The sequence below is a fragment of the Protomyctophum parallelum genome (assembly GCF_964188405.1).
Source record: "Protomyctophum parallelum genome assembly, chromosome: 11".
Taxonomy (NCBI): domain Eukaryota; kingdom Metazoa; phylum Chordata; class Actinopteri; order Myctophiformes; family Myctophidae; genus Protomyctophum; species Protomyctophum parallelum.
Genome location: NC_139707.1, coordinates 34,119,924 through 34,137,201, shown reverse-complemented (window position 1 = coordinate 34,137,201; position 17,278 = coordinate 34,119,924). Strand labels below are relative to the sequence as shown.

At 42.8% G+C, this 17,278-nt stretch overlaps 1 protein-coding gene across 1 annotated transcript in view; it reads right to left on the bottom strand.

The window, feature by feature from the left end:
* The window catches only part of LOC310867207 (ephrin type-A receptor 6-like), a gene marked incomplete at its 5' end in the record, with an annotated part of 252,731 nt that overhangs the window by 96,382 nt on the left and 139,071 nt on the right, over positions 1 to 17,278 (bottom strand). The window contains 2 exon segments of the mRNA XM_083777088.1: positions 3,313 to 3,654; positions 14,225 to 14,380. Of these exon segments, the coding sequence (XP_083633214.1) occupies positions 3,313 to 3,654; positions 14,225 to 14,380 (498 nt within the window).

The following is a 17,278-nucleotide window of genomic DNA, read 5'->3' as shown; positions in this document are numbered from 1 at the left end:
TTATTTGTTTGACAGTTAGTTAATCGTCAACTTAAATTTAAGATTTCTGCACGACAACTAGCAGAAAGAGAGAGGAGAGGAGAGGAGAGGAGAGGAGCCCATAGCACTTACCCTAACCCCTTAGATAGCATTTCTGTTGGCTTAGATAGCATTTGACACAGCCTTATAGCATGTTATGTAGACAGCACTATAATTGTATTGTATATAGTCATAGCACGCCATAGTACATATGTATAGCATAGTAGTAAATATGTATAGTTTATATGTATAGTGTATGTATAGTTTCATTATATAGATATTCCACTGTTACCTTCTTAGCTTACGCATGTTTCATGATAAATGCTTTTATGTGATGTATTCCCATGCTTTTGTTCTTGCTTAAATGTAAGTCACTCTGGATTAAGAGCGTCTGCTAAATGCCTAAATTGTAAATTGAGGAGAGGGGAATATTTTTTTTTGAAACAGCATTTGCAAATCACGATGAAAAGCGTAGCGTTTGTGCTCGGAGAGCACGGCGTCCCTGTGGAAATAAGGCCCTTTCAGCGCTAAAACACATTCCGCGGAGCAGGCAGGTAGACGACAGCCTTCTAGAAAAACATAATACATTAAGCAGAGCCCATTAGTCCTTTGAGGAGAGGGGGAGAAAATAAAATAAAATAAAGTCACTTGTGAGCTGGTTCTCTGTGTGCAGTTTCTGCCCATTTACAAAGGCATGGGGAATTTATTCCATGGCCATTTTCTCTCTCTCTCTTTTTTTTTACCACGGTTACAGTTTCACATCTCATTTTCACCTCTGAACTTCTTATCAGAGCTAGTGGACTTCAAAATGTTATTATGTTATGTAATATTTACGGTGGCTTTATGTCCAATATGCCATTATGTGCCGATATTGCCACCTTTACTTCTTTAAACTTACCGTAAGTGAATGCAATGTGGCTCATGTTATTTGTTTCGTACGCGAGTATTATTTCATTGAATCACTCACACACAGGGAGCAAGATGGTGAGGATTAGGTCTTTTTTTGAAAGACAACAATGGAAATGTTATAGATTTGTATTAATATTGGATAATTCAGTATACACTGGCTCTTGTCAGACTAGGATTAACCACATTAACCCGTGAATAAGATATGCCCTGCACATTTTCACGATAAGCATGGCACAAAGTGAGGCGTTGCAGATCTGTTCATTTTGAATATCAGTATAGTATAAAATGATACAAATGCATCTGCTTTCCCAGATTTAATGGGTGGTAATATGGAGGGGGAATGCTTGCTTTGTATTCTGCACATAAAACCTGCCGGTTAAGATTCACTTTCCAGTTCTTTTAATTACTTGGCATCGGTCTGAAACCATAGCTGCTGATAAAGAGACGATTAGGGAAATACAATACATGTGTGCATGGAAACCATTTCCAGAAAGACAGATGACTGTTTCACTTTACTTGACGCAGCGAGGTTTCTCTGTAATGGGAACAGTTTGGGTTTTCTGTTCACTCACTGCATGAGGGACATCAGTTGCGGTACAGTACATATACTGTGTAATATAAATTAGTTTGTTGTGGCTGAGGCTTGCGATGTGCACTGCACTGTTAATTTGTGTAAATAATGCAATATGAAATCACGCTACAGTTAACCACAACCATGCACTCCCGAGTGTACACATTCTTTTACAAAAAACAACATTTCCCAACACCCTAATTTCTCTAATGTGTAGTATTTATTTTTTAGTCACACACTCTTGTTTTCTTTTCCACTTCCATGTTAGATCATTTTCTAGAACGCTCATATTATCTCTCTTCCTGTATCGTTTCCACTTTTGTCGCGACCACTGTTTCATTTTCAATGGACTCTAACTGGAGCAGATGGACGGTTTCAATGGACTCTAACTGGAGCAGATGGACGGTTTCAATGGACTCTAACTGGAGCAGATGGACGGTTTCAATGGACTCTAACTGGAGCAGATGGACGGTTTCAATGGACTCTAACTGGAGCAGATAGACGGTTTCAAAGGACTCTAACTGGAGCAGATGGACGGTTTCAATGGACTCTAACTGGAGCAGATGGACGGTTTCAATGGACTCTAACTGGAGCAGATGGACGGTTTCAATGGACTCTAACTGGAGCAGATGGACGGTTTCAATGGACTCTAACTGGAGCAGATGGACGGTTTCAATGGACTCTAACTGGAGCAGATGGACGGTTTCAATGGACTCTAACTGGAGCAGATGGACGGTTTCAATGGACTCTAACTGGAGCAGATGGACGGTTTCAATGGACTCTAACTGGAGCAGATCGACGGTTTCAATGTACACTAACTGGAGCAGATCGACGGTTTCAATGTACACTAACTGGAGCAGATGGACGGTTTCAATGGACTCTAACTGGAGCAGATGGACGGTTTCAATGGACTCTAACTGGAGCAGATGGACGGTTTCAATGGACTCTAACTGGAGCAGATGGACGTTTTCAATGGACTCTAACTGGAGCAGATGGACGGTTTCAATGGACTCTAACTGGAGCAGATCGACGGTTTCAATGGACTCTAACTGGAGCAGATGGACAGTTTCAGGCGTGTTCATTTTGGCGAAAGATTATCAACGGATAGGATCAGAGTGAAGATGAATATTCTGTGAATACTGAAAAGGTAAGCGGATATGAAAAAAGGCTGGCAGTGGCTAAACACAGACAGAAATAAATATGGCAGTCAAGTTAATGATAAAAGACATGAGGTTTCTGCCCGATAGAAACGGTACTATTGCATGATGCCTGCATGTGTGGATGGAGATCTTGGTACATGAAGTGTGCACACGCACGCACGCACGTGTGTATGGCCAGTGCTAATAAAAATGTATCTGCAACACAAAAATTGTTTGGGGAAACACTGGCTTAAAAATAGCCACAGCGTGAAGCTATACTTCCTGGGCCTTATGTCTGATGATTTGTCCTCGCCAACAACAGCAACGAACAACATGGAGGATACAGTATGTGATTTATTCTACATCTTATTGTTACGTGCAGCCCACAACTCTACCGGTACATGCATAATGCATGTCCCTCTGCGAGCTGTTCAGTCTGGCCGTGAATCCTGTACGGCGTTCTCTTTTTAGAAGTGTAAAAGTAACACGCCAGCTATGCTGCCAACGTTGGCAGGGATACTGTAGCTACTGTGCATGCGTGCACGCACACACGCACGCACGCACACAATCACGCACACACGCGTAAACCCCACCCACATCCTGCCAGTACAGCTCATAGTGTTAGCAGCACGGCGGCCACACAGAAGCGCTCACTCACTCGCTCGCCAAACTCACCTCCTTGGTCGGTGCTGACGGTGACGGCGGCTACGGGCCGGGGGAACGGCGAGCCCAGGTCGGACACGCCGTTGAGCGACTCCACCTCGAAGGTGTAGTTGGCGTGGGCGGAGAAGTCCGTGACGGTGACGGTGGCGTTGGTGAGGCCCACTGGGCGTGGCAGGAAGCGGAGCTCGTCCTCGCAGAGGCGGCAGCGGTCGGGCGGCTCGGGGCCGCAGCGCTTGCACAGCACGTTGTAGGTGAGGTCTCGGCGGCCCCCCGTGTCACTGGGCGGGGACCACTCCAGCAGCAGGCACGTGTCGTTCAGGTTGAAGACCAGGTTGCGAGGGGGCGACGGAGGGCCTGGTGAGGGACGACACACACACACAGTCCATTAAGACCTGAGACGAGATTCTACAAATGTCTTCTAAATCATGACAATTTTCTGAAAAATTTATGTTTCTATATCAGTAGTTCTCAAACTATTTCAAGTCAAGGACTCCAAAAATTATATGTATTCGGCCGCCAACTCCCATCTGAAAATGTTGGGCAGTAACGAGTGACTAGTAATGAGTAACGAGTATTACTGCATACTTTTCCCAGTAACGAGTAGTATAACGAATGAACAGTACAACAGATGAGAAGTACAACAGATCTGCAAGCTATCAACAGCTAATAAGAGATGCATTGTAGGTTTTAGATCTGTTCTTTTAGATTGCGCTGGCGCGCCACAGCCTGCACACAGTTATGACGTTGCATACTGTATGCGACCAATGCGCTGTCGTGGACAATATATGACAGAGAAATGTAACGGCATTATTTTGAATTCTTGTCTGTCAAAGATGCCAAGAATATAATGTCCGTTGGGCAAAAAAAAAACACTTTCCTCAGTGAAAAATAAAACGTCTAACTTGTTGAAGCATGTGCTTAGAGACGCAACAGAATATTAATCTGACTGAAAACACGGATCTCCCCCCCCCCCCCCACGCAGGCAAAACAACAGACTGGATTTCAGTAGAGATACTGTACCGCCAGCACGTTCGGTGCATTGTAGACTAGACTCACTGCAGGGAAGATGTTACCCGTATCCACAGTTGATTCTCATCATCATACTGATCATAGTCAATCAAAATACCTGTGAGGTCCAACTCCAATGTCAGGCTGCCTCAAAAAGGTCAGAGACTGTTGCTTTATTTTATTGTTTATAATGTTACTGTCCGTTTTGAGATGCTGCAGCCAGTGTGTGCAGTTCAGATTGTTTGTGTCGAATTCCAAATGTGAATATGCAGCAGAAAAAGACTGATGACTGAGACTGTTGACAATTTTTGTTTATTATCCTGCAATTATTCAGTTTGTGCTGATTGGAGACATTTATTATTCAAATGAATTGGATTCAATTCTAATATGAGGGTTCCACCCGACAGAGACTATATTATATTTGAGATTATAAGATTAATCACAAAAAACAAAATCAATAGCATAATCACTGAGGAAAATATATTTGCAGATACACACGCACGCACGCACGTGCACACACACAGGCATGCATACACACCATTCGCTTTTCAGTGAATTTCTTTTCACATTATCTTTTTCAGTACAACAGTATACTGTATTCACTCATTCATCTTCATTACACAGAGTACAGCTGTATAGATGGATGGCTCAATAGATTGGTGGATAGATAGGAGGTGTTGGGAAATGAAAGTTTATCAGATAGATACAATTATCTTCCATGTTTCATATACGGTAGATGTGTCATTCAATCCACTTATATAGAAAGATCCATCTTGTAAATCATCACTACGAATATCTGAATGCATACATACATATTATACAAATTACATGAGAACAATGCCAATAAGACAAGATATTAAACTCCAGACGAAATGATTGTACTACACTGCACAGTTTAATGAATGTATTACTGTCGCAGCCGGGCATAGATCATGTCTAAAACTGTTACTTTCTAGAAGAAAAAATAACCTGCATTCCAAATCACACCCGTGTGAAGTGAGGGGCGCTCTTATCATCGTACATGATGATTAGCTCAATTTGCTCTAATTGTGTATTGCTTCATTGTAAATGGGAATTTAATATTTGTGTAGGACGGAATAGCCAATTTGCTCATCCACATATGACGTAAATTCTCCATTTATTGTCAATGGTATTTAATGTTTGTGTTAGGACCTAAATCTACACTATAGCTGAATGTAGGATGAAAAATGTAACCTTTAAGATGCGTGCCTGCGTGCATACATACATATGAGTGTGGGCAGCTAGCTGTCAGAAAGATAAAGCCATGAGGGATTTAAACTCTCTTGTACTGTCATAACCCCCCCCCCCCCTCCTCTATTCACCTGTCTGTCTGTCTGTCTGTCCGCCTGCCCGTCCGTCCGTCTCCCCTTTCTCTCCTTAATTTTATACCATCCTTACGTTATCTCTCCCTACACATCAGCCTTTGTCTCTGCCACTCCATTGTGGCAGAGAAAAAAGGACACACACACACAGAGCACAGACACATGCACTTTCCTGCACAACTGTCAGTCCTCTCTCTCTCTCTCTCTCTCTCTCTCTCTCTCCCCTCGCTCCCCTCTCTCCCCTCTCTCCCCTCCCCCCCCCCGCCCCCACAGGAAGGTGCACCTCTCACAGCACTCCACACCTCCATCCATCAGCTCCCTTCCTCCTCTTGGAGCTGATTACTATCAGTTCACCCTCTCCTTCCACCTCCCCCTCTCTGTCACACACTGATGTGTTCTCTCCTCTCTCCCTTTGTGTGCAACCGCCAACTTCTCCCTTGAGGCATTAACTCTTTTAGTCTAAGAGTCCAAAAGGTCCCCACTAGTGGCCCCTAGAGGATGTGCTGCTTATTACACTTAAACCAGAGCAAAGTACTTTACTTTGAACCGACATTTACGTCCTTAAGCCTATAGTTCATAGTATACAGACGATGCTTAACACAAAAAACTGCTCGTGACGGAACTTTCCGCCAATTGCTCCTGGCGTTCACTTCTTGTATACAGGCTGACACAAAAGCTGAATAACACTAAATCTATGGAACTCTCCATGGTTTTGACAAAATGCAGATGGTCAGAGGTCTATTCTGATTTTCCGGTGATTAAGGTTGTTCGGTATTTACGGTTGATACGGTTTCATATAATCTTTACGGTTTCGTCAGCTAAACTGGCCAAACCGTTTCACCTAGCCTGACATGAGCGTTGGGTGGCAGTGATTATTGTTTACGGAAGCAGTAGAGAATAGCAGCATCAAATAACGCTAGTTTCCATTATCCTTCCATCCAATTTATCCGTCCGTCTGTGTGTCTGACTAACTCTTGTGTCAGTTGCCAGTTGTGTGCGTGTGTGTGTGTGAGCACACTGAACTGTGTGCTGTGTCTGTGTGGTTTAAGTCAAGTCACAAAATCACTTGTTGCCACGGAAACCCAGCCAGCGGGTTTACATTACGTCGCAAAAATCATTATTGTGGATCGCTATGAAACAGCTATGCTGTGGCCAGTCACAGTCAGAACAGATTCGTTGCAGGTCAGCATTGCCAAAATATTCCTATCGGCAACTGGCCCACTCTCTGTCAGGCATAAACTAAACTCAGCACGTCGTCGAGTCGTGGCACATTGATTATGGATGCGATCATGACTCGTTTCTGTCACATGATAAGATACTAAATGTAATGGGTAAAATAAAATCACTGAGATCTACGAGTAGATTCAGACTGTCAGACTCAGAGCAGGCAGCCAGGCAACGCTGCTTGCCTGTGCATGGGAGCTCACTACACTAGGGTAGGCAGAGAGGGAAAAGATAGGCAAACATGACTGACGATACATTACAATAGCGAAAGGGGCCATCTTGTGGCGATAGACTGTAATAGCAGTCTCTGAATAACAAAATTAAATAATGCGAACGCATGGCCAATTGGCCACGTTAAAATGAATTAGCCGGAAAACCAGAAACCGCTGTGTTTTGGTCATAGTAAACCGGGGTTTTAAATTCAGCAAAACCCGCCAATCTTACCGGTGATCCCGGTTGGAACATTGGCGTTTTCTAGAGCATGGATGGTCTCATTTTAGCTTGCTAGAATTGACACTAGTATTGACACTAATATTTAAAAAAATATGCATGCATCACACTAAAACCAATAGATCCGGATCGGCAGTTAAGCGTTGGCACTTGCGTCCACCGGGTGGCAGTGATACGGTGAAGGTTAAGCCAAGTTCATACCGTCAATTCAATCCTTAATTCACACCAACAATGTTTAAACCTATTCATAGTTTTAGTCATCATAGCTTAGATTTGATATAGTTTTAATTATTTTTTTGTCTGTGAAAAAAGTCAGCCGTTGAACAATTTTCGTCATAGTTTTAGTTGAAAAATTCAACACTGTCGCCTGTCGTATGATGTGGTTGCAGAGAATAATGACAGTGGTCTCGATTAAAACTGATGCTCTCACCACTGGGCATTAAAATGAATAAATGCATTGAAAAAATAAATGTACAATTATATCGTTATTCATATTTTTGGTTGGTTACAATTACAATCTGTTTAATGCCTTCCAGAATTGCGGGGTGGGATGGGTGATGGTGGGGGGGGGGGGGAGGGGGGATTATTTATATATTCATTACAGCAAACGCGGTCAAGTGAAACGCAAATTAAGTAGCGTAATTAAAAAGCTACACGTTGCATTTAAAACAGTACACAAGTAGATATTTTGGCATAAAAGAGGCACTAGTGTTGGCCCTAGAGGGGGTCATTAAATCAGAGGTTCATCCTGCAATACACATAATTATTACTGCACTACATACTGTTTGTGTGTGTTTGTGTGTGTGTGTGTGTGTGTGTGTGTGTGTGTGTGTGTGCTATGATAGGCATGTTGTACTTATAATAAATAAATATAGGCTTAGCTACAGATAGAAAACAAAGATGAATTCAAAGTGTGAGGGTTGCTGGTTGAAAGCACCTTTGTAACAATAGAGAGTGTCGGAGCTCCTTTCGTTTTTCACACAACACTTTTGAATGAAAAGCAATGCTTTTGAGGAAGACTTCACCAAAATACAAATGTTCTATCAAGTGTTCACAGCCCATGAAGCCTTTAACCCATATGTTGTTTTGTCGGATTCCTGAGCAATTATCCAATATTTGACAAATTGCAGTTAATCGAACGGAGACCAATCCTAACAAGAGTACATGGGTATTTACTGTAAGACATTCTCTCTGAACCTGGATCATCGTCCTCTCAGTGATTACACTGTGAGAGTTGTCTATTATTATTTCATACAGTTTGATTTGCATTGACTCATTGTGTCAGGAATGCGACAGAAAAAGAAGAAAGGAATATAAGACTGTTTATCACATTGAAAACTATGTTTTCAAGGTTTTAAAGGAATCATTACCATGCGGCGGCAGTGGCTCAGGGGTAGAGTGCCTGGATGGTAACCGTAAGGTTGCCAGTTCGAACCCGGGCTCCCCCAGAGTTACTGTCGAAGTGTCCTTGAGCAAGACACTGAATCCCTAATTGCTCCCGATGTGCTAGTTGGTGCCTTGCATGGTTTCCGCTGCCATCGGTGTATGGATGGGTGAATGTAATGCACAATCTCTGTAAAGCGCCTTGGATAAAGGCGCTATATAAATGCACCATTTACCATTTATTTACCATGCCATATTTGCAACAATGTTATACTGTCATTACAATCTTACAATCAAGATTACAATCTCATTACAAGTTTAGCCAATTATGTGCATGGGGGCCCACTTGCAATATCCTCTTCCTTTCTCTCTCTCACACACAGGAAGGTGCAGCTCCTCTTTGAGCTCTCTCTCTCTCTCTCGCACACATGCACATACAGTTTAACAATTTATTCATGCATGACGTGAAACTGTTTCGTTGTGTACACACACACACACACACACACACACACACACACACACACACACACACACACACACACACACACACACACACACACACACACACTCACACACTTCAATTTACGGTTTAATTTTCATTTTCTAAGACAAATGATTAGCTTTTTAATTAATTAAAGTTTATTTATACGGCACATTTCATTTTGACAGGCATAGACTCATTAGACTAATTAGCAGTTTATCCATGCTACTTTTTCCGCTGCAATTGAATTGATCAATTACAGTATGTAGGCTATTTGAAGGACGCACAGACAGACAGACAGCCTGACCTATAGCTCATAACCTATATGCATTTTATCTAACCTATTCATAGATATAATAGAAACGACTCTCCGCCCGCACATCTTTGATCCAATTTAAACTTTTCCCATTTTTGTTTGGGGGGAAGGGTCCTCCCAAACAAAAATGGGAAAAGTTTAAATTCATGGTGTAGTCCAGGGGGTCTCAACTGGGTGGGGACCCCCGGAAATGGCTCGCACCCCCCGCCCCGCCCCCACCCCCAATACAAACTGACTGCAAAAATAACCTTAACAATAGACAAAATATATCATAAATTAATACTGAAACCAGATATAATCATTAAGGAAAGTTTATGCATGTACTGTAAACTCTTAATTTCCATTATCCAGCCATTCAGTTGCACAAAAAAAAAAAAGGGAAAAAAAATTGGGACCCCCCATACTCATTTGGCTAGGGGTCCCTAGGGGTCGCGACCCACAGGTTGAGAATCCCTGGTGCAGTCCCTTCAAAAGACAGGGAGATCCATGTTACTGAACAAACATGTATTTTTCTTTCCATCAGAATACAAAGATTTTGACAAAAACAATATAAAACCCTGTTTTGTTCAATACGCATCACTTGCCGTGCCTATAATGCGTTATCCCCAAATAAAAGTAAAGGCTTGCTTGTGGTGGATCAGACAGCAGACTCTGTGGAAGCAACAGGCCCTGCAGTCACGTACACTCTCACAGGCTTTGATGTGAGTTCCAAATAAGAGCGCGAGGGGCTCAGCGGTAGCCCACTGTGACAAGCTGAGAGCATGAGAGCTCCGTCTCTCTCGCAGACACACTGAGCTCCTTTATGTACAGTACACGTAATACCACAACGTCTGAGTTGATGCAGACTTTACACCAGGCAATAAAAACCCACCATTCACAGCATCGTGATCTCAGCTCAACTCGGCTGACTCGACCGGGAGAAGCGAGAAATTACGGGGGAAAGGCTGAAGCATCCTTTTAAATAAATAAACACACAAAAATACACTAGAAAACCTGGTCCTTTGGAACACAGGTCTCCACCAGGTCAGGTAGGTTATTGTGGGCCACCAATGTTCGGAATTTGCCAATCAGTATGGAATATATGAAAAATCATCTTGTGTGAAGTGAGGGGCGCTCTTATCATCATACATCATGCACATTCCATGCTCAGCCAATCAAATCAGCATTTATGATTTGAGGCATTCTGTTCAAAACAAGTATACTCCTGAAAACGTTAGATGCAAATCTGACATATTCGTGTTGAGCAAATGATATAATAATATGAACTGATTTGCATGATGTTTGGACAAAATCTGTCTGTAATATCAATAAATGTGTTTATGTGCCTCCTGGCGGCACTATAAAAAGGCTGATGTGACAAATGCAGGAGGTTTTTCCTTGGCCGTCAAGGAAGTCAATTCGGTCGAGGTAGGACTATTTTGATACTTTTTAATCACATACATATGCATAGATAGATCAGCTATACACACAGGAGGATAGGAGTGTGTGTGATGTTTGGACAATATCTCAGGGCAAAGGTTTCTCCTTGGCCTCTAGGGAGTGCACATACAAAGTTGTGCACAGATCGGTGCAGTTATAGGTATACTAAACAGATAGTGTATACCGACTGCTTGATGTAGCCAAAATCGGCCTCATGGTAGCAGTATAACAGTCTGTTCTGAAGAATTTGGGGCAGAGGTTAATCGTTGGCATCCAGGGAGTGTGCGCGCACAGTTTGGCATCGGCCGGGCCAACAGCGGTAGAGATTATAGGTACCATGTACTGTACTGTACAGACGGAGTGCAAAACATACTCTCTCCCCATGCCTTCGGATAAATATTCGTATTATCCATTCACCATGCACTGCATATTCATGCATATACTGTATACATATAGGTGATGGATTGTACACAATATACTCATTAACTGAATATTCATGCTAACTCAGTCAGAACAAGGCCAGATGTCTAGTATTAGACTCATACTCTATTTGTTGCATTATATTGTATTTATATTATCTTATCTCTCTACTCACTACTACTAATTACAATGGTCGTAAGAGTCAAACATGCGCTACATTATAATGTATCCTCTGTTTCTCTCTGACTGCTGTTGCTGCTACGAAACCTGCATTTCCACACCGTCCTGGATCAATAAAGGTCTAGCGTATATCACAGTAATATTAATCTTCTATCAATCAACTCACACTTTTAATGAAAGAATGAAACCGAATAAAACAGAATATAAGAAAAATTATTAAAGCAGAAAGATAAAAAACACAGCAATTTAATAAGATGATTACATAAGGCAAAAATAACACAAAACAAAAAGAAAAACTTTACAACTAGACTGGAGCTAAAATCGGTCTGCACACTACACAAATCAATTCATTGTGCCTCATTAACATGAAAAATACTTCCAAAGTACGTACCCAAATAAGTGAGACTATGGGCTGTAATTTGCGTGTCTTAAGTACCAGGTCTTATTACTTAACTTAAGACCTGGTCAATGCTCTTTGGCCACTCAGAATAGCCAAATGGCATTGATCACGCCTCCAGATCTTAAGTTAAGTAATAAGACCTGGTACTTAAGACACGCAAAATACAGCCCTCAGGCTCTCTCTTAGAAGATGAGAGTCCCAACCTTTCTACTATGCTTACTTTGCAAACATCTTTGATTCCACACAAAAGTCACTGTATGACCACTTTGACTTGGTTTTGTCTCGCTGACCTGAAAAAAAAAAAAAAAGGACAAACTACTCCCTTTCCCCCTCGGGAGAGCGTTGAGACGTGGGGGCCCCCACGGGGCACCCTCTCAAACGGCTAAATGGCTTTTTAATTAAAGGAAAATTAGTCCGGGGGGTAAACTGCGACTTAATGCAAATATGAAGTCGTAATGACGGCCCGTGAATCACGGATGAAGACGTGGCGGCGGGACAAAGGATCTCAATCCATCATGGGAGTTCCTAACCTTCCCTTTTCTCACGCTTAGATAAGAACCTTGGCAGCGTGAATGGAGCTGTGGGGCTGCCTGCCGCGGGGCCGCTATCATTCTCCCATGGCAGTCAGTGGAAATACCTCTGCAATAATAATTGCCCCCGCATTGTGCTGAAAAGCCAGCGCGGTCTAGTCCTTCAGAGATAGGCGTGCGGTCAAAGTGTTAAAACATGTATCTTTTTGTGGTCGCGCATGCACACACACACACACACACACACACAGTCACACACAGATAGACACACACACACACACACACACACACACACACACACACACACACACACACACACACACACATACACACACACACACTTCGATTTCTTTATTTGTATCCACAAATTACAATGAATTTGACAAGGAAACAAATATAACGGGTTTGACAGTTCATGTTCACTTAAGGATACACATGGCACCTCCTCCTCCACACAGACAAACTGCGTATAACAGCCAAAACAGAACAGTATTTGGCAAGTTTGCTTTTTGTCATGCCAGCTATTCTTAAGCCACTCATGGTCAGTTTATGCACATGGCCCAGGCTTCCGAATATCAGTATGGCAAATCTACAGCGATACCCCAGGTTTGTTATACTTCCAAGTAATGGTTGATACTTGTAATGTTTATCTTGGAATGCCTGGTCCATGTACAAATCAAAGACACAGCCCACCTCCAGAATCAGGACCTCCTTGTGACTGATGTCAACACACACACACACACACACACACACACACACACACACACACACACACACACACACACACACACACACAATAAACATAAACGGCCATAATCTGGAATGATGTAGTATTTATTCCAAAATCTTACACGATTTTTTTGTGTCACTACTCACTAAAACTGGCCAATAAGTATACTTGAATATTGCATCCTCCAAACTGTAAAACACTGACTGCAACTTTCCAATATATATATTGCAAAGTTGCAATATATTTATGTTGCAATATACACTATATATTGCAGCGATATCACGATATATCACAATATCGATATATCGTACGTCCCACCCCCCACACACACACAGAGACAGACAGACAGACAGACAGACAGGATTCTATTCACGTGGGATTTAGGCATAATACCATAAATGTCACAAAACGTTACATAGTGGTTTTAATGTGGCCTTAATTGTGCCCGTGAAGTGAAGTTTGAACAGGAGAAAGCCTCACCATCTATAAGGCTGTTGTCAAGGTTTATGGAAAGTAAAGTATAGATGGTGGGATTCTGGCAGTGGTTTCCAGAGGAGCGTACACATATATGTGGCATACGAAATTTTCACGCTTTCCTGATCTTTTCCTGAAGGTTTCTGAAAATGCATGTTTATTCACTGATTCATCTACTGCTTTGCTACTGACAAGAAGTATCCAGCAGAAGAACTTTTATCTATTCAGGGAACCTGAAGATAATTAACATAATAACACCTTGAGCAAATGTCCCCCTTTCTCACTGATGTTCTGTTTCTGACAATGCACTGACAATGTACTTAATTGCCAACGGCAGGACATATGAAGTTCTCAAACAGTAAACAATCCTCGCTGTTCATTCAAAACCAATTAAGACCTGAGGCCAATTCTACAAAATGGCTTCATAAAGAAGTAGTTCTCACACCTTTCTTTCTTTTTTTTTACTAGTAGATGTACTAGCTTGCAGCATGGGACGAAGTGGTGCGCTGTCATCTTGTGCTGAGAGCGCAAGTATTATTATTATTATTATTATTATTATTACGACTCACGTGTGCAGGCCATGGTTGGGGGGTCTTTCTCGGCCCTGAAGAAGCCCTTCTCGCAGTGGCAGACGGCGGACCCCAGGCCGTAGCTGTAGCTGTGCGGGGGGCACTTGGAGCACTTGATGTTCCCCGCAAACGCCTTGTAGAAGCCTGGGTGGCACGCTGTAGTAGGAGAGAGCCACACAACATTGTTAATTTTGACGACAAGAACTATGACACATAGAAATCAGGCATTAAGATGGATGCCATCAAGGCCCTCCAAAATATTTCTGGCAACTGTACATTCAGCGGACTAAAATCTATGATATTTAGTAAAACTAGATTATAACGAAAACATGTCAGATGACTAAAACATGACTAATCTTTGCTGTCCAATCAACACTGTCTGGTTCTGAGAAGTTGATCTGAAACCGTCTAAGACCGGTGAACCAATATTCTCTCAGCCCCGACCCGCCCCTCTAGACCAGAAAGCACGCTGGGTATAGGCCAGGCTACTGTCACAATGACAGAAAGAGACAATATGGGTCTGTTCCAAACCAAATACTCTGTTTCCCAGATATTTCATTCTGACTGGTGGCTGTTGCTACTGACCAGTGTTGCTTGAAGAGAAACAAGTGGCCAGGTCAGTGAAAACAAGTTAAAAATAATCAACTAGGCTGTATTTTACCACAGATTTACAAGGTCACAATGACACATTGTAGATATATATATAAATATATATATATATATTGAGAATAAAGTGAAATATTCGTAATATTTTTCAAACATTTTAACAAAACAAATCTTTGTATGGGGGTCCCTGGCACAAACATATTTTCAGATGGCAGTCCGTGGACAATTACATATTAATGCGGGGGTCCTTGACGTGAAACAATGTGTGAACCACTGTTTTAAATAACCTTAGGAAGCAAGCCCGAGTAAGCAACAACACTTAAGAAACAAGTCCAAATTAACTTGTAGAACTCGAGCATGTCTCATATTCCTGAATGCATCACTATCGTGCCAATAATCACAGTAAAGCACAGACTTTTCATGTAAAATTGCTTAAACACACCCTTTTCGGAAAAGGAGGTGTGTTTTTTTCGCAGTAAGCTCCTTTGGAAACAGGTGGATAGACAAGGGGCTAACTACGCACAGCTGAATTCAAAGTAAACTCAAAGCACATGATAGGCTAAGTACAGGCAACGAGCCAACAGGTATCTAGCGTTACAAGGGAAACAGGGAGGCGAGACAAGGCAGTTAACAGCAAACAAGGCGGACCCACAGAACCATACTACAAAAGAAGAAGCACTGGGGAATCAACAAACAGCCAGAATACACGACCAAAAACTGAAGATAGCAAAGAACAGAATTAGGCCTAAATGTCCAATAAAGAATAAACACAGTGTCCAAGTCCATGCGCTGAGGAACGGACTGTGACAGAAGTATACTTCACGGTTCACTTGGTTCTTGTATAGTCCAAAAAGAGCCATCTGTCTCTCTCTATGTCAGTCCCCCAACCTTGTTCTGTCTGTCCCCAAGGGTCCCCGTCTGTTCTGTCTGTCCCCAAGGGTCCCTGTCTGTTCCATCCCGTCAGCAGTGTTGGAAAAAGTACTCACACTTTTTACTAAAGTAAAAGTGTCAATACTGAAATACGCTGTTACATGTCTTTCTGTCCATGTCTGTCAGTCCCCTCCTTGTCTCCGTCCAACAGTGTTTTTTTGTAATTTAACTGTACAGTATCTTTTATTTTACACACACACAGAGAGAGAGAGAGAGAGAGAGAGAGAGAGAGAGAGAGAGAGAGAGAGAGAGAGAGAGAGAGAGAGAGTTTCATAGAGAAGAAAGAAAGAAAGTAGAGGGAGAGAGAGAGGATTGGCCTAACGATTCGAGACGGAGAAAGGGAGAGAACCTGTGCCTGGAGAGAGAAGAGTCAGTGAGCTCATCAATTTAACAAAGTAACACAAGGCCTTCACCTTCAAGTACCTACTGACACTGTGTGTGTGTGTGTGTGTGTGTGTGTGTGTGTGTGTGTGTGTGTGTGTGTGTGTGTGTGTGTGTGTGTGTGTGTGTGCACACACGCACGTGCGTGTGTGTGATGAATGGCAGTGCAGGGAGGACACCATGGACATGTGCAACAAATGGAGGCCATTAGAACAAGCTTTAACACCACATGCTGGACGCGCGCGCACACACACACACACACACACACACACACACACGCGCGCACACACTAGAGAAAAAGAGAGGAGTGGGAAGGAAGGGAAAAGAGAAGTCAGATTTGAGAAATAACCAACGAGAGGCCAATTGTCCTGCATGGTGTTGGGGTTATGTTATGGTAAAAATAATACTTTTTGAATATGTTTGCAATAAGGAAGAGCTTCAGATCAGGGTTAAGATGAGGATTACATTACACATTCAGAAGTTTTACTTTGCATAGATTGTAAGTTACATTCACCATTGATACACCCATTCATACACTAGTGGTGGGAGAAATTAGGGGAGTCTTGCTCAAGGACACTTCAACACTAAAGGTCCCTGCACACAGAGCGGGATCGGACTAGGAACCTCACGGTTCCCATCCGGCTGCTCTACCTCCGAGCCTCTGCTTGTGTGCGTGCGTGTGTGTGTGTGTGTGTGTGTTCGTCATGAGTGACATTGCCTACAGCACGTGAAGGCCATATCAGTGTCATTAGCCTCCTGCCCTTCATTGTTCCAACAGGCCTGGCAGTGTGACCTGAACGCCACCCATCTGTATCCCATGGTCCTTTAATCACTAGGCACCTGTTCTCCACGCACATCAGGGGAGCCCTCCTTTCAGGCCTCGGAGCACCCTGGGGGAGAATCTGTCTGACCGGGCCGGGGAGAATCTGTCTGACAGATCGGGGGAGAATCTGTCTGAGCAGGCCGGGGAGAATCTGTCTGACAGATCGGGGGAGAATCTGTCTGACCCGGCCGCGGAGAATCTGTCTGACCGGCTATTTTGGGTGCATGACAACAACATATGGCTTGCAACTGAATAGTGGTTCTCAAAAATAAAATCATGGACCCCCAAATTGACACATACAGTAACAGCCCGCA